This window comes from Prorops nasuta, unplaced genomic scaffold, assembly GCF_024137725.1.
Source record: "Prorops nasuta isolate Cenicafe-Biocafe unplaced genomic scaffold, Cenicafe_Pnas_1.2 PNAS00016, whole genome shotgun sequence".
Classification (NCBI taxonomy): Eukaryota; Metazoa; Arthropoda; class Insecta; order Hymenoptera; family Bethylidae; genus Prorops; species Prorops nasuta.
In genome coordinates, this window is record NW_027116813.1 from 5,642,906 (window position 1) to 5,668,772 (window position 25,867).

Consider the following 25,867-nt stretch of genomic DNA (forward strand, 5'->3'; position numbering starts at 1 on the left):
AAAGTCTCGAAAAAAAATAGCTAGAGACTGGTTGAGAGGGTAAAATATGGACAGAAGGTATCGGGTCAGTTTTAGAGAGCCCTGGGAAAGCTCATAGGAGGAACATTGGGTGGCCCCTAGAATTTCACTCCCCATTGTTTCGCAAAAGGAAAAATAATGTCTGTTAACTATGTAACATGTAGAGCATGCTTACAGGAAGATGTAATGAATAATCTATTCATTTATAATATGCTTACAGTAATTTTTATTCAATATTCAAAAGATTTAACATATAATACTTTTATTCAATATATATATATATATATAACTAAAAAGAGTTTTAACATATAATATTTTAAAATATCAAGCTATTCTTCTGCCCTTGCTACCTCCATCGTTGTCTCCTCCTCATCCTCCTCCTCCTCCTGCTCCTCCTCCTCTTCCTGCGGAATTATCCCTGCCTCTATCTCAATCATTCTGATACCTCTCATCAACAGTTGTATACAGCGTGTTACTGTAAAAAATCATCAGATTTTAGAAAAATGTATGATGCAATCTCATTCATAATAACTTACTATTTTCATACTCCATTCCATGCGTCTCGATTGTTTCTTCATTTACCGCTTGTGATAAATTTTGCATAATTTCATCTATTATTCTTGTAATTATATGAATTACTGGAGAATTCTGTCTATACGCTAAATTAATAATCACTTGATACTGCATATTTTTTCACTTTATATTTATCGACAGCTTGTATAAGAAAAAAGGAATCTGTACCCAAGGTTCAAAAAAGGTATAATGTGAAATTAAAAGAAGGACCCAAGGAGGAAAATAGTAGGAGGGAATAGAATGGGTATGTGGAGGGAAAAAGACCCTTCAATGGTGTAGAGGTAGATTGAGAGGGAAGAAAAATGGTTAAATGTGAAATCAAGTTAAATGGCGGGTCCATAGTAGGAAAATAGTGGGAAGGTCTAGGATAAGTATGTGGAGGGAGAAAAGACCCTCCGAGGGCAGGACTAAGAAATCAAAAATGGCAGTCCGTAAGATGCTTAGGACCCCTAGCGGTGTAGCTGCCCCAGTAATTTTCGTGATCGCTACCTAGTGGAGAAAAAAGAAACTTTTTCCTCCACCAACTAAAATACAAAAAAAGTTCTCTGGGTAACTGTCAGGATAACTAACCATCCGGGCCCTAGGGTGATGGGAGAGGGGTAACCCTTAGGGAACTAGTGGACCCGTAGGATAACTAACCATCCGGACCCTAGTGACATGGGAGAGGGGGTAAGCCTTAGAGAACTAGTGGACCCGTAGGATAATTAACCATCCGGGCCCTAGGCTGATGGGAGAGGGGTGAGAGACTCTAAGAGAGAAAGAGAGGGTGAGAGGGATCTCTCTCTCTCTCTCTCTCACTCCCCATAGCCAAAGCATTTCCTCCGCACACCCGCACCCTCCTCATCACCCAATAAACCCTAGCTCTTAAGAAGACACTTCCCCCCGCACACCCGCACTCCCCTCACCACCGTGTCACAGGAACCCAAGACACTTCCCCCGCACACCCGCACTCCCCTCACCACCGTGTCACAGGAAAACCCAAGACACTTCCCCCCGCACACCCGCACTCCCCTCACCACCGTGTCACAGGAACCCCCTAGCTACCACTACTCCGATAGATTCACCCGAGGGTTATATTTTAGAGGTTGACTTGGAGTATCCAAGCATGCTTCACGATAAACATTCCCACCTTCCATTTTGTCCCGTACGTGATGCACCACCGGGTACACGTCAGAAGAAGCTACTTGCAACTTTAGAAAATAAGGAGCGTTATGTTATACATTATCGGGCTTTACAACAATGTATTCGTCATGGAATGGTACTGAAACGTATCCATCGCGGATTAAGATTCCAGCAATCTGCATGGCTAAACAAATATATAGACTTAAACACACGTTTGCGAGCTACATCTAAAAATGAGTTTGAGAAAAATCTTTTCAAACTAATGAACAATGCAGTGTTCGGTAAGACGATGGAAAATGTAAGAAATAGAGTTGATGTGAGGCTAGTTATTAAGTGGGAAGGAAGATATGGAGCAGAAGCATTGATATCCCAACCAAATTTTCACAGTAGCGCCGTATTCAACGAAAATTTGGTTGCGATAGAATTAAAAAAATTAACGGCGAAATTTGATAAACCTATATATGTAGGTATGAGTATTCTAGATATTTCAAAAACATGTTTATACGAATTCCATTATGAATATATGCTTCCAACGTTTGGTAGTAAATGTAGAGCAATGTATACCGATACAGATAGTTTGATATACAGTATCGAATGCGATGACATTTACACGATCATGAGAGAAAATCTTTCAAAAATCGATACTAGTGATTATTCACTTAATAACCAGTATAATTTATCTCTAGTAAATAAAAAAGTGCCTGGTTTGATGAAAGATGAGAATAACGGGAGAATTATGACTGAGTTTATTGGACTATGGTCGAAAATGTATACATTTAAAATACAAGATAAAATTTTTAAAAAAGCTAAGGGCGTTAAGAGTTGCGTTATCGCTAGAAAAATAACGTTTGAAGATTATAGAGACTGCTTACAAAGTTTTACTGTTCATATCCATAATCAAAATTTAATTCGTTCAAAATTGCATAATGTTTATTCAATTGTACAGCAAAAAATTTCTCTCAGTACACATTATGATAAGCGCTATATTGTACAAGGTACTGTATCAATTCTACCATGGGGTCATTATAGGATAAATGAAATAGAATTGAGTGAAGTAGATTTAAATGAAGATTAAATAATTGCTTCTTTATTAATAAATTGTATGTTACAAAATATTGTTTTTATTTATCCATGAATGATGTGTATTATTGAATCCTAACCACTTTACAAGGACTTTGTCCCCCTTCTTACGTAATACCTTCTCAACAAGATATACATTAGAATTAGCAGTTTTTAAAAGTTCATATTCGTAGAATCCACCATATATATATATGTACCACTAGAATCCCTTAGTAAATATGTAACAGGATTTATTTTCTGCACTTTTATAATTTCAAATATTTCAGTTGTCCAATTTGGTGTGTAGCCTTTTGCAAATACATTCTTCTATTTACTGATTCGTACAAAATCACCGACTTTGAATTTGGCACGACCAACGATCTTTATATTATTGAATACTGTTGCTAAGAGCTTATTAGCACGTTCAGGTTTCACATCGACTGGACGCATGCCTATAGTACGATGTTTTCTTGAATTGTATTCGTCAACCAGTTGTTGTAGCATAGCTCTCCACTTGTAATTTCCATTCAACGTAAATCCTTTCCAGATTTCGGTCTTCAACGTTCGATTCCAACGCTCGACTATGGTTGCTTTCAATACACTGTATGTTGAGTAATGATTTATTCCATGCTTTTTCATAAGCGATTGGAAATCACTATTATAAAATTCCTTGCCATCGTCGGTCTGTAGATTTTTCGGACATCTCCCACTCTTAAGGATTTTCAGCAATGCAGCTGTCACTTCCTTGCCTGACTTGGTTTTCAGGGCTATTGCCCAGCCATATTTCGACAATGCATCAATAACTGTGAGAATGTAGTGGTAGCCTACGTCTGCATAGTTTCTCATGTCTACCAGGTCTGCTTGCCAGAGGTCATCGAAGCCTCGTATTATTACCCGTCTACGTAAAAAGTTCCGTCTGGCAGGCACATGCAACTCTTCTACCAATTGTTTCTTCTCCTCACTACTCATAATTATTCCACTACGTGTTAAGTTTACAGCAGGTCATCAAGCACTGGCGGTAGTATAAGTTTCTTCAGGGCATAATTTATGTCGTCTTCTCTATTCTTCTCATTTGCAAAATCTTTTTTTGCGAGCTGATTAGAGAAATATTCCACAATAATTTTCAATCCAGCAATCATATCATTTCGTAATTCCTTGTCTTTTCGATCCAATTTATAATCATTATGATCGACTTTATCAAGCAATTTATCGATTCTTATACCAATTTCATCAATTTCATCAATTTTTTTCATTTGAGTTGTAAATTTTTCCTTAAGAATGTTACATTTTAGGTAATAGTGAGTTAGCTTCTCACTGTATTCAAACAATTCTCTCATTAAGCTATCACGTACAGTCATCGAATTACGTAACAGAGCAGCCATATTCACCGCACTTGTCTCATCCATAACATCACATTCTAAGTTTGAAATTATTTTCTTCTTGGCAATAAATGCATTCTTTTGTTTATCAAACTTTAACGTATCATTGTCAATTTTGTGGAAATAATTTCTCACTTTACCGGTATTGAAACCAGCTCCAAATTTATTTGTCGTCATAGTGAAGTAGTACGTTGAACTGAGAAATTCTTGAAACTGCAATCTCTTTTATAAGATGATACCTTCTTCATGGAGCTTCTCAATTATTGACTGTATCTCATTATGGTGATTCGTATGACCAACAGCAGATGATGCAATTAAAAGTTTTAATCGCTCGACCAGTTCGTTTGGATCATTCCAATGTACATAGCTTACTGGATTATTATTAACATGCATATATCTCTTGCCTTGTACAAGTTTTGTCTTCGGTGGAAAAAATTCACTAATTATTTTCTTCCATTTATGTCCCTTATTCCCACGAAGCTTTCCTGTACTAATGTCATCTGCTCTATGCACATTAGTTTGAGAAAGAATACTTTTATATGTGTCTAAATCATCTTTAGTATAGTCTTCAGGTTCTTTCATGAAGATCAATTCAAATAGACCTTTCGTGCCAGGATAATACTCCTTATCGATAATAATAAAATTACTGTAATCATCAACATTAAAAGCACATTTCGCAAGCCACATTTTATTCGTCACTTTATTTAACCTAACTCCAAAATTACTGTCAATTTTATCCTTAGCATTATTCGTCAACAATTCTATATATTTGGATGCAGTAGAACCAGACTTTATCGTACTTCGATTAGCATCTTTTACATCCTCGATGGATGTATGCACAGGTAATTCTATTTGTTTCGCTAAATCTTGCGTGCCATATTCATTATTCTTCTTCACCTTCTCCTCCTCCTCCTCTTCATCATCTTTCAGAGAAAGGTACTGTGTTTCGTGCGACTGTGGATATTCCTGCTCATCATCCGATGAATGACATTGAACGTTAATTCTGGAGCTGCGTATGAAATCTTTCCGCTGTGGAGCCGATGTGAGATAAGACTTTCTTCGTTTCATCGGAATTATGAAAGATTCCTCGTGTGAGAGAGATCTCTTTATAGGTTCCATTTTCATCTCATGTTTCGGTGCAACGAAAATTGCTTGATTTTTTTCGGTGAGCTTCTTTAATGGTTCAACTATTGGTTTAAAAGTTTCATTTAAACTGTCTTCCATCATTACTCTGTCTGATTTGAATGCGCGATATTTTTGACGAATTACTTCACTTGCCTCAGCAATCTTCTTTAGAAGCTTTTTCTCTTTCATTTTGTAAAGCTATTCTCTATTCAATATATAGACTTGTTCAACGTTCAAGGTTAAACTAACATTTTTGACCATTAACATCACTCTTTAATCACAGCATATTTATTGAAACCCTTTCGATATCGTCCATTTTGCATTGCACTGTCTTTATCAATTACTAAAAATCCATAATCACGCTTCCAACAATTTGAACACAATTCACAAAATTTTTCAAACGCCATATCTGTATTTACATGTTCGTTATATATATGTTTTAGGTTAGTTCCATCTTGTTTAAAAATAATTAAAAAATTTGCATTATCACGTATTAGATGTTTTGGTATCCTTGCATAAGTCTGACAAAGATAAAAGCAATCAATCGTAGAATGTCTCCCCATGGAGAAGTAGTCTCTTATATTGTCTTGCTTATCGGTTGCAAAATCATCAAATATGAAAATTGAATTTGGTAGTGCTTCAACTACTTTTATAACCTCACTATTATTAGAAAATTGGAAATAACTAATTTCTTCATTGTCCGATAATAGTCGCTCCAAGTATCGATATTTTGGTTGCTGCAACGATTTTGAATAAACGTATAGGTTTTCAAATCTCACACCCTGAGGGCTTTCTATAAGGCTCAGCAATACATTTGTTTTTCCACAAATTGAAAGGCCACAAACTATACAGCGTACGGTTGATGGGAGTAGAGGACCGTGACGTCTCATGCATTTATCGGTTGTTCGGTAATCTATATTAGAAACACGAATACCGAGCGGCTGCTTTACGAAGTCCATGACGGAAAACTCTGTGGTCATACAACCTATTTATAGGAATGAAATGAATTGTTTGATCAGTTCTCATCATGCCGTTATTAGTATTAGATGTGTCAAGTATGGAGGAATTAACCACTGAGCAGTTTGAATACATACCGAAAATTTTACTTTTAAAGTACTTTCCGCGTAGTATTCAAGAGGTTTGGAATAAATTGCCTGAACATATTCGTGCAGATCCTGAAGTACAACAATATCGCTGGTGTTTTAAACATCATAATCTACCTAATACAGATCACATTGATGGACCGCTCCCTTCAATAAAAGATTGCTGGGCTTGTCAGCAAACTCTGTGTGAGAAACAGAAAGAAAGTTCCACATGGTAAGCTACGGTTGTGGAACTTTTTTCAATAAAATACTGAATAAATTACCGTTCGAAGTACACATACCTGGCTACAATTATTGCGGACCAGGTACTCGACTTCGAGAACGGTTAGCACGTGGTGATCCTGGTATAAATCCTCTAGACGAAGCCTGTCGTGAACACGATATCGCATATTCAATATATAAGGATCTGCCACCACGTCACCAGGCTGATAAAGTTCTTGCACAGCGTGCACGAAAACGTATCACTGCTAGTGACTCATCTTTACGTGAACGAGCAGCTGCAGCAGCAGTCTGGGCATCCATGAATGTAAAACGAAAACTTGGCTTAGGCCTACAAGTGCATGGAAGAAGCATGAAGAAAAGAAAAATTCGTGTACCGAAGAAACGAGGAGGTTTATTGAGGAAAAAGCAATTTACTCAACAAAAAAAACGGGGGGGTTTATTACCTCTGCTCCCACTGTTGAGTGCAGTGGGCGCATTAGCTGGGGGCGCAGCAGGTATAACAAAAGCTGTAAACGATGCGAAAGCATCCAAGAGACAATTGGAAGAGATACAGCGTCACAATCGTGTAATAGAAGGCAGGCGTGGACATGGTTTATACCTAACCCCTTACGGACGAAGGGGAGAGGGTTTGAAAAGGAGGAAAAAAACCTCGCAAAAAAAAAAAAAATAAGCAACCTCCCGAAATCTAGAGCTACTAGTAATATTCAATTATTACATGCATGTCAGGATATACCACATTTTCGAGGAGTTTTTATGCGCACATCTCTACCGCAAACCGTACTATGCAATGAGTGTGCAATCGTGAATCTTGATGAAGATAAAGGTTCTGGTACACATTGGGTTGCCTACGTTAAACGTAATAATTACGTAAAGTATTTCGACTCCTTTGGAAATTTGAAACCTCCAATTGAACTTTTAGATTATTTTGGTCCTTCTGCTATAATCTACTACAACCACGATCAATATCAATCGTATGATACAAGCATATGCGGTCAGTTGTGTGTCAAGTTTCTACGTGAACAATGTCTTTAACGGTTACGCTGTCTGACCGCGAGTCCATATTAGAGGCAGATTTTTTCCCACCGATCAATCTTCGGGAGGAGCAATATGAACTTGGTCTCGTAGACTTTCAGAGCTTCAATTCAATCGCTAATGTTGATGAGTCAAACGATAAGTTTTACTATGATACTAAAGATCTGACTATACCTACAGGTTATTATGAATTGAGTGCTATAAATGATCTTTTGCGTACATTGATGCATGAGGCGGATAATGAAGATGTCATTATTCTACGTGCTAATAATAATACGTTGAAAAGTGAAATAAAGTGTAAATATCTGATCGATTTTACAAAACGTAATAATATAGGCTCTTTATTGGGTTTTTCGTCAGATCGAATTATTCAGCCGAACACTCTAGCCGAATCAGACCAGCCCGTAAACATTATAAGGGTCAATATTTTACGAATTGAATGTAATATTACTGCTCGTGCATGTACAAACGGCAAACCTCAACTTGTTATACATGAATTTTTTCCAAGCGTGCCACCAGGCTATAAAATCTCGGAAACACCGAAAAACGTCATTTACTTGCCAGTCATTGTGAAAATAATTGACCGTCTTACTTTGCGCATTCTCGTTCAGGAAAACCGTCTAGTAAATTTCGGTAGGGAAAAAATTACAATTCGATTACACATTAGAAAATGCTAATTTACAAGAATACTTATAAATCACCGATACCAGATGAGCCTATCATCAGTCCAACAGTTGCTGCAAGAGCAGATACATTCGGTGGGGATTACGTTAGAAGACCGCTAACAAGAAAAGATATAGCCTTTCTGCAATCACTGGGTTTCAAGATCAGAAATAAAAATAGACCTGTTGGACGTAACCGCACAACCTGTGTACGACAATCGCATTACTAAAATGGAAATGCATGCTTACAATCCGTATGCAAATGCATCATTGGGAAATAGTGACGAAATTCGAATTCCAATACAACAGCAAGATTTAATTCTTCTACCATGTGAGAGTTACCTATATATAGAGGGAAAATTAATCGAGGGCACTCGTGCTCAGGGTGCAACAGCTCAAGATACAGTGGGACTTGACTGCAATTCCATGGCATTCTTGTTCGATGAAATTCGCTATGAATTGAATGGTATTGAGATTGACCGCAATAAGAATGTGGGTATTACTAGTTCTATGAAAAATATCATTTCCCTGACTGGGGAGGAGAGTACGAGTCTACACCATTCAGGATGGTTTCTATCAGATTATAAGCCTACAAAATATTTCAATTTTTGCGTACCACTGAAAATGCTGTTGGGTTTTTGTGAAGACTATAGAAGAGTCATAATAAATGCACGTCATGAGCTCGTTCTCATTCGAGCGCGTAATGATACGAATTCGATATATTCTTCAACTAAAATCACCGACTCCAAAATTGATGTTCAAAAAGTGCAATAGAGAATTCCTCATATATCATTGAATGCATACACAAAACTTCAATTTCTACGTATTATCGACCAAAACAAAAGCCTCACCATGGCTTTTCGATCCTGGGAACTTTACGAATACCCGCTTCTACCAGATACACAGAGGCATACGTGAGCTGTAAAAGCTGCAACACAATTGGAGAAGCCTCGATACGTTATTCTAGCATTTAGAAGAAATAAGAAGAATACGCAGCATATGAAGGTGCTTGACTTCGATAATAGTTTTGTTCGTGATATTAAAGTCTATCTTAATTCTGAATTTTATCCGTATGATCGACTTGATTCTGATACTGAAAAATCACGATTTTTTGTACTATATGATCTGTTTATTAAATTTATGCAATCCTATACTGTTGGAGAAAAACCGTCGAAACCAATGCTTGATTACAACAATTTCTTGGAATATGGCCCTCTCTTTGTCATTGATTGTTCGCATCAAAACGAATCTATTAAATCTGGCATAGTTGACGTTAAAATAGAGATCGATTGTTCTAAAAATATTGCAAGTAATACTACTGCGTATTGTTTAATTATACATGATAAAATTGTTGAATATAACCCGCTTACAAGTATTGTTAGAAATGTAAGTTAATCGTTAATAGTTAGAAATGTAAGTTAATCGCTAATAGTTAGAAATGTAAGTTAATCGCTAATAGTTAGAAATGTATGTTAATCGCTAATAGACTATAGTTAAGCTTATCATTATAATGAAGGAAAAAAATAATAAATAAGATATAATAATCATTTATTTGTGTTTAAATCATTCCTTACAAATATTTTCTAAATTAATCTTTTGAAATTTGACTAACAATTGCAAATGTCATATTATTGTAATTTCCACCATGATACGTGAATGTTAATATTTGATTTGAAGCTGCATCTTGAAAATTCTTGAATTGTTCTGGTTTTTTCAGTAATGCCATCATCCTCGCAGGCAAGAAGAACCATTCCTTCGTAACCAGCTTTGCTATTATTCTCTCTCCATATTTGGTTTTAATTTTCGATAATTCAGTTATTCGGTATGACCCCCCAATCTCCAAAGTATTCAGTTTTATAAAAGTTTTTGGTTCTACAGTTGCGAGTTCATTAATCTTAGTTAAATCCATTTCTATAATAAAATAATATTAAGAATAGAGAATAACGTAAAATGAAAAAATAATTCTTACCTTCTAAAGATTGTCTAGGATAATTACGCGACAATAAAAAAATATTCTGTCTGCAACGTGAAACTGGTACTTTGCACTGCTTGAAGCTTCAATACTGCTATTACACCACAATAAAATATTATGACTGCAGCGTTACAGACTTGAACTTTCGACTGCTTCACGCTTCTAATCGAGACTGAATGAAATTTCCTAATTGCTAGCGTGGGTGACTTTGAATAATATCCTAGGAGGGAATAAGATATACACACTTGGAAATTGAGAGTAGGGGAAGTGTTGCAGGCAAACGAAATTTGGTTGGCTTTGAAAAATATCGTAGGAAGGGATAAGATATACACACTTATTGGAAATTGAGAGTGGGGGGATTGTTGCAGGCGAACGACATTTTGGATGGGTTACTCACTCATGATTGTAGATTTCAAAGAGAATTCATTATTTTAAACCTGTTGATAAGGTAAAATGGCCATTACTGGGACAACGTAAAAAGATTGTCCCATAGTGGGACATAACTAGATAATGTTAATTATCTATTTTATTTCAATATCAATTAATAATTGAAAAATTATATAATATTCTTAAATTTATAAACTACTTAATTTATTTATTTATGTTTATTTTAATACGATTGTAAGATTAAAAGAAAATCATCAAAAGTGAACCTTATAAACTGTTCACGAATCGAGCGCAGAATTGCCATGTTTTTTTCATTTGGAAAGTTTTGATACCATTTTCAAAAGTTTCTCTAAATTTTATTTTACACAATAGAACCATAAAATGTGTCTGCACATATTTAATACAGACTCATGTTTACAATAAAAATTTATTTTAACGATTTCAATAAATAGATTTTTGTAAAATGAATGTCCCGCCTTAGGATTCATATTTATGGCAGTTGCCCTAAACTGGCATGAAAAATTGACACGCGTCTCAGTTTCGGCCACGTTCGTGGCAGTTATTCATGTGCTTTTTCCTTGACTGGGACATACGTTTAATTTGCATTAATTAAATATAATTTTGAAATAATTTCAATAAACTAAATGCAGAACAGTTTTCAGAGATTCGTAGCTTTTTTCTTAAGTTATTAAGATGATATGAGAATCGAATTAAAAACTAAATTTTGCTTGGTAATAATTTAGCCTCAAATTTAGTTAAACTTTGTGTGTACAACTAAAGTGTTTTGATTTTATTAAATTAATTATTGATTTTGGTATGAAAATAAAGTGTTTAATAAAATTTTATATTGCACATTGGGGAAGATTTGAAAATGGCCAAAACGAAGAAAAAAAGTCAACCAAAAAATGTCAAATCGAAGAAGAAAGCTGCATGTATAAGAAAAAAGAAAAGAGTAGAAAAAGAATATAGTGCGGGTACAGTTGAGGAGGCTCTTAAAGAAATAGAAAAAGGAAAGTCTTTAAGAGAAGCAGCAAATGCTTTTGGCGTTCCAAAGAGCACATTATTTAGGAAGTTAAAAAATAATGTTCCAATCGACTGCAAAAAAGGAGCTCCTACTGTGCTTACTGCAGAAGAGGAAGCTGATTTCGTGACATGGATATTGTACTGTGCAGAACGAGGTTTTCCCGTCACTAAAAGGCACCTATTGGATACGGTTAAAAAATACGTAATAGATGCTGGACGAAATAATCCATTTAAGAATGATCGGCCAGGATATAAGTGGTATAGATTGTTCATGAAGAGGCATGGCAACTTAAGTATAAGAAGTGCTCAGAATCTTACGTCTACTAGGGCATTAGTTTCGGAAAGTGACTTAAGACAATGGTTTGATAAACTGAAATTGTATCTCCAAGAGAAAAATTTATTGAATTTGGATCCTAAACGCGTTTTCAATTTAGATGAATCATCGTTTATGTTAGTACCGCCTAATAATGATGAAGTTATTGCCAAAAAAGTAGCAGGTGCAGTTTACAAGCTGGTTAGTAGGAACGAAAAAGCAAGTCTTACTGTGCTCGTTACTGCTGCAACATCAGGAATACTTCTTCCCCCGATGATTCTGTTCGATTTGAAAACTACTCCAAGAAAAGAAGTATTGCAAAAAATTCCAAAGGACTGGGCTGTAGGTAACACTGAAAAAGGGTGGATGGTGGCCGGTAGTTTTTATAAATTTATTGTTAATGTGTTTCATAAGTGGTTAATAGATAACAATTATGATTTTCCTGTGATTTTGTATGGCGACAATCACTCGTCACACTTAACCATGAATTTGGTAAAAATTTGTAAAGAAAAGAAGATTGAATTGATAGGACTGTATCCCAATGCCACGCATTTGATATAGCCTCTAGACGTATCTTTATTCCATGTTCTGAAGGAAAAATACAAAGAAGCTAACGATTTATATAGGATACAACATAATATAGTGGATGTAAAAAAGCATATGTTTGCTGAAATTTTCAAGATGGCATTAGACGCGCACGATTATTCGAAGTGTATTGTAAATGGTTTTAAAGCTTGTGGATTAGTTCCGTTTGACCCCAATGCAGTATGATATAATATTCTAAACAAAAATAAAAAAAAGAAAATATCGATACAAATAAAATAATTGCTCCAGACTGTGCAACTGGTAAAGATGGAATGCTTCTACAAAAATTTGAAAGAGAATTACTTTCTCCCGATATACTAGAAACTTTTAGAAAAAATGAGTTCGAAAAATGTTGGACAGGTGACATCAAATTAGAAGGCCTATTTGAATGTTGGAAAAAACTAAGAAATAAACCTGGTAATTGTGTAGCATATTGCGATTACTTTTGTAATTCATGAATCGAATATCTTAATTATAAATTTTTAAATTTGCACCATTTGTTTGCTTTGATAAACAAATGATTTTTTGCTTAGATTTACCAATTTAATTTCTTATCTTAGATAATTGTAGAAATTAAGAAGAACGTCAAATATGTATAGAAAAAGACAATCTAAATAAGGGTGATACTATTAATAAGGTATTAATCGATACTGAAATCGATATCGACAAATTAGATTTAGATAATTGCCCTGTAGTTTTGATTGAAGAAAATCTTACAGACACTAGTTTAGTAAGTTACAGAAAACCTGAAAATTCTTTTGAAACAGTAACAATTCATCAAGTTGATGTTACTTTTGAAAACGTACAAGGTTTGAAAATATTATTTAAATTTGAAATGTACTTAATTGTATTTACAATTTACATGTTCTTATTTATCTGTAGAATCAAATGCACAAGTCGTCACTGATCAATCTTGTCTACCGAATGCTGATGACGATACAATTGTTAACTTCTATACACATGACAAATTGAATGAAGTTACAATAAAGCAAATAAACTCATTGAACCAAATTGATGTAGTCAATTCACAATATATAAAACAATTCTGATAACTCAGAAGGTTAGTAACAAATGTCGTTTAAATTTTTAATAAATTAATTATAATTTTAAGTAGAATCTAATTTTTCAGATCAAGTAATTTGTACCACAAAAAACAGACTTCGCCTGTATAAAAAGGCGGCAAGTACATAAACCATTTAGCATAAATAATATAGTAAAATTATCCAATTAAAAAAAGTAGTGAAATCCAAATATTAGGCAAGTATATTTTTTCACCTTAGCAAAAGTTAAATTTTTGAAAAAAAAGGAACAACAAAATTACTTGCCGGGCCCGTAATGTCCATGCACAGTGAGAAATAGAATCGTCTGTGGTTCGGCTAACTTCACTCTGTATTTCAACATGAAATTTGCTGTACTACGCTATAGCTGAATCTCACACACGATTCAATTTCCCACTGTGCATGGACATTACGGGCCCGGCAAGTAATTTTGTTGTTCCTTTTTTTTTCAAAAATTTAACTTTTGCTAAGGTGAAAAAATATACTTGCCTAATATTTGGATTTCACTACTTTTTTTAATTGGATAATTTTACTATATTATTTATGCTAAATGGTTTATGTACTTGCCGCCTTTTTATACAGGCGAAGTCTGTTTTTTGTGGGATTTCATAACGTTTTGTAAGAGTATAATATTTAAAAAATTAAATAATTCTTTTAATTTTTCTACAGAATTTAAAGAAAATTTCCACACTTCTCGTTTTTTGAAACAGCAGAGCTTAACTAATAAAATAATATATATTAATATTGAAAAAATATCACAGTCAACGCATTGAATTTATTGATATTTGTAATGCATTCTGCATAAATGAACTTCATAATTAATGCCCCGGCTACTTGTTTAATGTTTTCAGTTTCACTATAATAAAAGTTTGATTAAATTTTTCATAATCAATAAACATACTTTCAACATAAAAATAATTAAGTAAAATGTATGTTTTAATTAATTTACATTTTCTGTTTATCAACATTTGACTTTTACCACCATCTGACCTTGCTAGACTTCACTAGTTTCATCAACTACTTGAGTTGATACTGGGGCAAGACTAGACAAGCAATTCGCAAAGCTTTAAATAAGCTACAATCAAGCATATATTCAAAGCTGACTATGTCGTTTTGCATACCACGTTTCTTTTTAGCACCAGTTACTATCATATTTATGCTGCTAATTCTTGACAAAGGTGATATAGGAGATATATTAGCGAGTCGTCCTTATAACATTCCCTGTGCCAGAGTCCTCAAATGTTCGTTTCGCTAATTTCTATACACTGTTGAAACTGGTCGGATTTCTGGTGCTGCAAAATGGAGTGGAAACCATTAATTTTTGGACTGAGTTTCAATTGAGAATAAATGTGCATTTTTTCATCCATACCAATGACTAGTATACTGCCTTTGGCCTAGAATACTAGCATAGGTAACAGAGGAAAACAATCAACAGTTATTAACTCAATTTTACAGAATTTCATCCAATGAATCTCATCCTTAAATTATGGCTGAGCAATGGATGACGATTATCGGAATATTGGCTTATTCTTACTTTGCCAATCTTTCAATGCTTTCATCCTTGCCTGTTTCAAATACCAGAATGCAGGAATGAAAAGCCCAATGATTGGTTCAACTCCAATATTCAGTATGTGAGCGAATCTTCTTCCTTGGTTTTCTAATTCAATTGTACCAAATGTATTTTAGTCAAAGCACAAGTATTACTATTTGCTATAATACACTTGCACAGTGACTGTAAAATGCTAAATGATAACATCTGAGTAAACCTAAAATCAAATTACTCATTTAAATATCTCAAATCTTCAAAGAAAATAATATTTTAAAGAAACATGAATCATTCCATTTGTTAATCAACATTTTACTTTTTACCAACATCTGACTTTGTGAAACTTCAGTAACTCCATCAGCTGCTTGAGGTGATACAGGGGCATGACTGGACAAGCAATTCGCAAAGCTTTGAATAAGCTAGAATTAAGCATATATTCAAAGCTGGCATTGTCGTTTTGCATACCACGTTTCTTTTTGGCACCAATCATTATTACATTTATGCTGGTAACTCTTGAAAAAGGTGGCATGGGAGATACATTGGCGAGTCGTCCTTATAACATTTCCTGTGCCAGAGTCCTCAAATGTTCGTTTCGCTAATTTCTATACACTGTTGAAACTGGTCGGACTTCTGGTGCTGCAAAATGGAGTAGAAACCATTAATTTTTGGACTGACTTTCAATTGAGAGTAACCGTTCATTTTTTCATCCATACCAACGACTAGTATACTGCCTTTGGCCTAGAATACTAGCATAGGTAACAGAGGAAAACTATCAACAGTTATTAACTCAATTTTACAGAATTTCATCCAATGAATCTCATCCTTAAATTATGGCTGAGCAATGGATGACGATTATCTGAATATTGGCTTATTCTTACTTTGCCAATCTTTCAATGCTTTCATCCTTGCCTGTTTCAAATACCAGAATGCAGGAATGAAAAGCCCAATGTTTGATTCAACTCCAATAGTCAGTATGTGAGCGAACCTTCTTCCTTGGTTTTCTAATTCAATTGTACCAAATGTATTTAAGTCAAAGCACAAGTATTACTATTTGCTATAATAAACTTGCACAGTGACTGTAAAATACTAAATGATAACACTATGCGTAAGCCTGAAATCAAATTCATCATTTAACAATCTTAATCTTCAAAGAAAATAAATATTTGAAGGAACATGAAACATCTCAGTTATACTTACCAGTGTTTGATTTTGCCCCATCTCCATTTTCTTTATTGCTTGTTGACCTAACTTCTGTAATATTTGGTTGTATTCGCATCTTTTGTAAACATCTACTATCGTATAATTTGTTCCAATCCAAATACTGGTCAACTTGTATTTTACGTAAATAAAGATTTTTTGGAATGTTTCATATCTTTCAAATTAGCATTGCCATAATTTAATCTGAAATATTTGTTTATATATATATGATATAACCTATCGGATAATTACAATCAATATCAGTTTAAAGAAAACAAAAAGCAAAACATGCATTTGATTAATGATTTCAATACCTGAAAGTTTAGCATATGATTATTAAGTACCTTAACAATTTCTTTCAATTAATATCCTGCTGATAATGACCGATGCACATTACTGTTGAAAGTATATTTCTCATTGGCACAGACTTGTAAATATTAATTTTATTTAATCCAGTCAGCTCTATCCTCATCAATGAATATGAAAATATTCTGTCTTAATTTATCTGCAAAAAGAAATACCACAAAGTACCACAAAGTATATACTACATCCTGTATTGTAAAATATAATATTATACTTATCTAATTCGCGAATCCTTCAGTCACTGTTAATTGAATTATTTGTGATTGTAGAGATTAACAGATGCAATATCGCAACACGATGAATAACCTCACTGCATTAAATAAAAATAACCTCACATTACAATTTACACAGTTCAATATAGTCGCCGAATTGACAGTTCACAACCATACATAGTTTGATCGTTGAGTATATTATGTTGGAAGCGTTGTGAAAATGACGTCATTTTTCTTAGCGACCAACTTCAGCCCGAGACATACACTCTGGCTGGAGAAGAAGAAGATAACAGAAAGAAATTAAATTTGTTATATATATAGCTAACAGATTATGAGATCTCTGGATTGCGTGAACCAATTTTGATGTTTATGGGCTCAAATAAAAGCTTGTTCTAATCCATTTCAAGAAAAGCTTTACTGAAATCATGACAGTGTTTCATTTACGGAAAAAAATCGATTTAAAAATTGAGACGGCCAATCTTGCTGTATAAGATACAGTAGTGCCTGGACGGCGGTATAGACACGTCTATACCTACTTTTATGTACTTGCCGTCGAGACACTACCGTGTCTCTTGATTGATTTCTGGCATATTCTCTTTCAGATCAAAATCATTTTTATCTTCCTTTCAGCATTCTGTATCAGGAAATACCACAGAGAATATCATTGAAGCCTCAGTTTCTTAGAAATTCTACTGTCAATTTCCTACTTTCATCTACCGTATGCCTGTAATGTGATAAATGATAAATTGGTAGTATTTTCATAATTATAAGCTTCTAGATGTTCTGGTCATAATATTTGTAAACTATTAGCCTCATATTCTAAAGAATTTCAGTCCAAACTGAATTAGAAGCCCTTCATTTGTTAGGATTTGGCATTAAATTTACTCCTTTTTTCATATTTTTATTAACTCCAGGTCTCAACATCACCATTGAGTTCTGACATATCCTCTGCCAAACCAAGATCATTTTTATCTTCCCCTGGACCTTCTGTATCAGGAAATACCACAGAGAATTTCATTGAAGCCTCAGTTTCTTAGAAATTCTGCTGTCAATTTCCTACTTTCATCTACCATATGCCTCTAATGTGAAAAATGATAAATTAGTTGTATTTTCATAATTATAAGCTTTTAGATGTTTTGGTCATAATATTTGTTAACTATTTGCCTTATGTTCTAAAGAATTTCAGACCAAACTGAGTTACAAGCCTTTCATTTGTCAGAATTTGGCATTAAATATACTACTTTTTGATATTTTCAGAGACTATAGCTCTCAACATCACCATTGAGTTTTGACATATCCTGTGTCAAACCAAATCATTATTATCTTCCTCTAGAATTGAGCTTTCTGTGCCCATGGTAAATATCTGATGAAATATTTGTAATGCTTCATAACCAAAAAGGATATTAAACCATGGTCATTCAATGAATACGTAGAAACCGTTTCTCTTTCTGGTATACATCATTTTCTGTAATAAACTTGCGTAGTGACTGTAAAGTACTAAACGATGGCACTGATAGTAAGCCTAAAACCAATTAATCATTTAATAATCAAAATTCTTCAATAATAATAAATATTTGATGGAACATAAATCATCTCATTTACTTACCTGCATTTGACTTTGTACCACCTTCATTTCCTTTATTTCTTAGTGGCCTAACGTCCTTGAGATTAAAGATCTTTAATACTTGGGTATGTATTTGTTTCGTTTGTGAACATCTACTATTGTAAAATCCAAGCACTGGTCAACTTGGTTTCTACGTAAAGAGGGTTATTTGGAATGTTTCACATCTTTCAATCAAGCATTACTATAATTTAATTTGATATATTTGTTTGTATATATATCATATAACCTATCGGACAATTGAAACCCACATCAGTGTAAAGAAAAGAAACAGTTAAATATGCATTTTGTTAATGATTTCAATACTGGGAAGTTTAACATATGATTTTCAAATACCTTAATAATTTCTTGCAATTAATATGCTCCTGATAATCACTGATGCATATAAATGTTGAAAGTATACTTCTCTTTGGCATAGAATTGAAAATATGTAAATATTAATCTTACTTCATCCAGTAAGCTCTATCCTCAGCAACGATACAATAGTCACATTATATTTCTCTCTACACAGCTCGATCCTTAGCAGTCACAATAAACACATCACTATAATTTAATCTGAAATAAAATCCCACAAAGTACCACAAAATATATTACAATTTATATTATAAAATTCATTGTTATACTTATCTAATGTGTTGATTCCTTTAAGTAATTTTAAAAATCCTTTTAATGAGTATGATGAGTACGAGTATAACCTCATCGGTTTCAAATAAGAATAGCCTAATCATTTTCTTTCATTTATTTATTATAAAATTGGGTTCATTTTAAGGTTAATACTGTCAATCAAACTTGCAGCTTAACCTGATTTACCATATTAAACGAAATAAATCATATATCGCTGAGACACACACACACACACTATTTACGATTGTGTGCAACTATGTTTACGTTTACGTCTACTGACGTCACTAGCATCTACGTTAAGCAACCAACTTCAGCCCGAGACATACATTCTGGCTGGAAAAGAAGAAGAAGAAGATTATGGAGAAAAATCTGATTTTCGATATATATATAGCTAACATAGTATGAGTTCTCTGGATTGCATGAACCGATTTTCATGTTTATGGTCTCAAATGAAAGCTTGTTCAAAACCAGTTTAGGAAAAGCTTTAGTAAAATCATGACAATGGATTATTCACGGAGATAAATCGGTTTGAAAATTGGGACGGCCAAACTTGCTGTATAAGTTAACGGTAGTGCTCGGCGGTATAGACATGTCATTATCTACTTTTAAATGTACTTGCCGTCGAGACACTACCGTGTCTCTTGATTAAAAAAGTGACAGCAAATACTGATGAAAGTAAAGAAGTTGTTATTGACCAGCTTATGGATAGTGACCGTTCCTTAGATACTTCTAATTTTCCTACTCCTGAATGTAGCTTATCAAATAGTTCCAGGCAAAATAGCAGCAATGCAAATTCTATTCTGAGCTCCTCTACTCATGTTGAATCCATTTTACAACAATCTCTTGCAATAGAAATAAAGTAATCTATTTCAAAAAATACTAATACAGTTTGCACGGCAACTCCTAACGAGATTCTTAAAGATGCTACAAGTAAGCGCACTTATTTTAATTGTTTTAAAGCCTATTTTATATTTTTCATTTGAATTTAAAATATTGTGTTCTAGATGTAGAGAGCTTGAATATCTCCTCCAATATGAAGAAAGTTGTAGTGGTTCCACATTTTATACGAAAAAAAAAGAAAGTAAAAGTTCAGGAAATCACAGTTAATACTGTAGATAAAGTGCTTAAGACCCTTCAAGAAAAAGAAAATCAGAAAATTTTAAAGCAAAATCAAATCATTTTAAATAAGAAAATAAAACAAGAAAATAAGGCTAAAAAAGAAAAAGAGCAAGCAATTACTAAGAGTTTGCAAGAGCAGAAAAACAATTTAAACAAAGAAAAAAGGGATTTGAATTCTAATATAAAAGCTCTTAAAAAAGATATTAGGGAAGTAAACGACGAAGAAAAAAAAAATGGCACTAGAAGCAAAACTACTAACTCTGACACATCGTTTAGAAGAAATTGAGCGTTCCCTATTAGACCTTCAAGTACAAATAATACAATCACGTATTAAAATAAAGCAAGAGATATTGTAATGTTCACTATTTTAAAATTCTATATTTGTTAATGCTACTATAAATTTTAGTAAAAAGACTGCTCTAAGTTTTTCAAAGTAAGAAATAAAAATTTTTATGTTTAAGTAAAAACCTTTAAGCATGTTGGTACTTATGTATTTTGATTACAAATAAATTTTAATTAATTATGTTCTCATGGGCCATTCCACGTCAAAACAGACAGATTTCGGAGTACAACACCGATTTTTTTTTAAAATATGTGTTAATATATAAGAAAATACAAGACTTTTGGCGCTAGTTTGAGTCAAAAATCTTTTTTCGTTTCGGAGATACGAGCTGTCAAAGTTTGCAGTTTTACTGTTTTTGGTAAAAACACGTAATCTTTGAAAATTTATATCTCCTAAACGAATAAAGATAGAAGACTCTGGCTGGAACGAGTGTACTCAGAAAGAATCATACTTTATTAGAAAAATATAAAAAAAGACAGTTTGTTTTAATTGGTTAAAACTTTTAACAATTAAAATAAACATTTGAATTAACAAATGTGTTGTCATGCTCTGACAATTATAAAAAAAGATCAGGAATGTTCCTTGGAATGTCCTCTACAAAGAAAAAAATTAAAACGCGTATACTCTCTTGGTGTTCATAGTGAAAAAAAATATTTTATCACGACGCGCTCGGCCAGAAGCGTCGTTCGAGCGGCGTAAACCGGTGAAGCGCATGCGTAACTGAGCGCGACTAGTCTCTACATGTCGGAATCCATCAATCTATGAATAATGCGAGCTAATAACATGTTTTAATTGTTTGTTTATGTTTTTATAAATATTATAAATTAACAATATATTTATTATTATTCTACTTTATAAGCAGTAGTTATTTATTTACAAAATAATTAGTAAAAAGACATTTGAACATGGCATTGAATATACAAATTATATACTAATTTATATTTACATATTTTATTAAATTATGGCAGAAGAAAATATTATGAATATGAAATTTCTGTACTGAAAATATTTAACAAACTTTAACAATTGTATAATTATCTGATTGAGGAAAAGCTTTAGTTTGTAATTGTGTCTTTGAATCTATCGTTAAAAATGCACGATAATTTCAAGTTCCTTTAACTATTTTCACTTTTCAAAAAAATCTCGTACGAAGTGTTTTAATAAGCATTAAAATAATTTAAACGAGATTTTTTTGAAAAGTAAAAATAGTTAAAGGAACTAGAAATTATCGTGCATTTTTAACGATAGATTCAAAGACACAATTACAAACTAAAGCTTTTCCTCAATCAGATAATTATACAATTGTTAAAGTTTGTTAAATATTTTCAGTACAGAAATTTCATATTCATAATATTTTCTTCTGCCATAATTTAATAAAATATGTAAATATAAATTAGTATATAATTTGTATATTCAATGCCATGTTCAAATGTCTTATTGCTAATTATTTTGTAAATAAATAACTACTGCTTATAAAGCAGAATAATAATAAATATATTGTTAATTTATAATATTTATAAAAACATAAACAAACAATTAAAACATGTTATTAGCTCGCATTATTCATAGATTGATGGATTCCGACATGTAGAGACTAGTCGCGCTCAGTTACGCATGCGCTTCACCGGTTTACGCCGCTCGAACGACGCTTCTGGCCGAGCGCGTCGTGATAAAATATCTTTTTTCACTATGAACACCAAGAGAGTATACGCGTTTTAATTTTTTTCTTTGTAGAGGACATTCCAAGGAACATTCCTGATCTTTTTTTATAATTGTCAGAGCATGACAACACATTTGTTAATTCAAATGTTTATTTTAATTGTTAATAGTTTTAACCAATTAAAACAAACTGTCTTTTTTTATATTTTTCTAATAAAGTATGATTCTTTCTGAGTACACTCGTTCCAGCCAGAGTCTTCTATCTTTATTCGTTTAGGAGATATAAATTTTCAAAGATTACGTGTTTTTATCAAAAACAGTAAAACTGCAAACTTTGACAGCTCGTATCTCCGAAACGTAAAAAGATTTTTGACTCAAACTAGCGCCAAAAGTCTTGTATTTTCTTATATATTAACACATATTTAAAAAAAAAAAATAGGTGTTGTACTCCGAAATCTGTCTGTTTTGACGTGGAATGGCCCTCATATCTTTATTTACAGACTTTGATTTTCTATTTAATTTGTTATTTTATAGTTTCAACAAAATAAAGAAAATCTTTTATTCGTTGTCCCAGTATTGGCTCATCGCCTATCCCGGTATTAGCTGAGGCTGTCCCAGTATTGGTTTGGTTCATCCCAGTTTAGGATTTTCCATAAAAATCATGTCCCACTAAAGGTTAAATTGACTACTTATAAGAATTCCTTTTATTAATTTATATAATATAGTTATAGAAGTTTATAACGTCAGAATATTTACTCAGATATACTGGCTAACTGTGACAAATATTATTTTATCAAAAATAATAGTAATATTTTTATCATTTTTATCAAGAGACACGGTAGTGTCTCGACGGCAATTACACAAAAAAGTAGATAATGACATGTATATACGGCCGTCGAGGCACTACTCTCTTATACAGCAAGTTTGGCTGTCCTAATTTTCAAACCGATTTTTCTTTGTGAATAATCCACTATCATGATTTAAGCAAAGCTTTTCTTAAAATGGTTTTGAACGAGCTTTCATTTGAGCCCATAAACATTAAAATCGGTTCACGCAATCCAGAGATCTCATACTCTGTTAGCTATATATATGCCGAAGTTGAAATTCTTCTCCCTTTTCTCTGTATGTCTCGGGCTGAAGTTGGCTGCTATATTCAACTGCTATATTCAATACCGGCATAACCCTAAATTTCGATCGATTTCGATAGAACTGTCAAAATCAAAATTACTCTGTTGGGATAAAAATAGTATAATATAATTCAAAGTGTTGATAATTAAACAAACTAAAGGAATAAATACATGAAGGAGTCTGATGGAGAATTAGATAAGTAACACAACATTGTAAAATATATTAAAATTTAATATTTTGTTGTACTTTGTGGGATTTTATTTCAGGTTATAAACAAAATATTTTCCTTGTATGCAGCTCTGATTTGAAGTCATACCAGTGCCAAATGCTCTAACAATTCTTGGAAATACCCTGTTATTGAAGAATGTAGATTAACGAAAATTGTAAATGAAACAGAAGGATGAGGTTGTTACGTTCACTCATAACCAACACACATGGTAGTGTTTCAACAGCAATTAACATAAACGTTTTTAAGAAAAGTAAGTACTGTAACGTGTTTTGTTGACGAGTTTAATCGTCGCGAAAACCGCTCGGTTCGCTTGACCGAGAAGGATCAAAATAAATATGGACACGTTTAATGTAGATAAAAACAATTTATTCAGGGAATAAATAAAATAAACAAATATTTACAATGTTTTTAGGGTACATGGATCTTATAACCTTAACCTATATGTGTTTGTGTTGTTTGTGTACTGCCGCTGCAGGTGTGTTCGCATATGGGTCGGTCGCTATGTCGCTAGTACAAAATTCGCCCGCTGGCGGCGCTGCGCTCGGTAGCCACACGGAAGGGCTCGGATAGGCGGCGCGACGGTAAATGGCCTCACGGGAGGGCCCGGGGAGCCAATATGGCAGTAGCCAATATGGCGGTCAACGGGGGAGCTGTAAATAAAACGGCATTAATCCCTGTAAGAAAATGGCCGTTGGTCCGGAGAACTCCTGGACTCGGCCGTTAGCATGGGCATCGGGCAAGGAGCGGTGTGGATGACGCGGAGAACTCCTGCGTCAGGAAGTGCTCGGAGAACTCCTGAGCAAAGGATAGGTATACGCGGAGAACTCCTGCGTAGTAAGGTTGGGGAGAATATACCCGGAGAGCTCCTGGGTACGGAATGCTCAACTGGGTCGGAGCTCGGTCTTATATACCCAGTTGAGCCGCCGAAAACGGAATCGGCGCTGCGGAGCGGCCGTTCTGGGTAGTTAGGGAGGGGCATGACGAGGACCCTATACTTGGCGCACGCTATAGTATAGGCCGCGGTATCGGCACGTACACTCTGGGAAATCGAATCGTTCCAAAATGTAAACACAATATAAAGGTGCATTAGTTAGCTGGTGGACAAGACTTTTCCACATTGTTCAGCCTACCAGGCTTAGCACCGAGTCCCAAGCAATAAAAAGAGAGGCAATAAACCGACCGAGAATGACTAACCCTTATATACCTGTACTCGAATGATCAATCAAAAATTCTAATTTTAATATTATTAATTAAACATTTTTAAAACTGTTATCAATACATTGCTTTTATTTTTAAGATGAGAATGAGTCCAAACACGAAGCTAATCGGACGATTATTTCTGTATTAAATTTATCATGCAGTTATCAAATTATTTAATTTTAATAAAACTTTTCTTTTGAATCATTTAGATAGGAATTTAAAGTATTTACACATATCTTTAATTACATATATATTTAAATGAAATAAATATTTATTCATCATTTAATAATATTTTTATACATAATTTATTTTTCGCCCTTTCTTAAAGGTTGCAAAAATTCCTATTTTCTTAGACATCGTATTAACTCCGATAACTGTTAATCGATCCTTTCTGCTATATTGTTTTATATATATATATATATATATATATATATATATATATTTAAATTTATCAAATTACAGATATACAAAATAAAACATAGTTTCATTAGAATTTAATAAAATATGAACTACAGGATACACATAATACAGAAATAATCGTCCGATTAACCTCGTGTTTGAGCTCATTCTCATCTTAAAAATAAAAGCAATGTATTGATAACAGTTTTAAGAATGTTTAATTAATAATATTAAAATTAGAATTTTTGATTGATCATTCGAGTACAGGTATATAAGGGTTAGTCATTCTCGGTCGGTTTATTGCCTCTCTTTTTATTGCTTGGGACTCGGTGCTAAGCCTGGTAGGCTGAACAATGTGGAAAAGTCTTGTCCACCAGCTAACTAATGCACCTTTAAATTGTGTTTACATTTTGGAACGATTCGATTTCCCAGAGTGTACGCCACAGCTCTCCCCACCACGCGGTATCGTGCATGGGGCAGCGTCAAAGCAAGCGTCTCGTCACAGTACATTGTGAAAAAAATTAGTTTAATTAAAGCAAAGTTATATACAAGGTATCCTTTCATAGTTTGCAATTTGATGCCAGACCAGTGCCA

At 33.6% G+C, this 25,867-nt stretch overlaps 1 protein-coding gene across 1 annotated transcript; it reads left to right on the plus strand.

Moving 5' to 3' along the window:
- Positions 1 to 11,525: 11,525 nt before the first annotated feature.
- LOC136779355 (uncharacterized) lies at positions 11,526 to 12,551 on the plus strand. Its single transcript, XM_066736881.1, has one exon. It carries the CDS (start codon positions 11,526 to 11,528, stop codon positions 12,549 to 12,551), a length of 1,026 nt encoding a protein of 341 aa, XP_066592978.1.
- Positions 12,552 to 25,867: the final 13,316 nt, after the last annotated feature.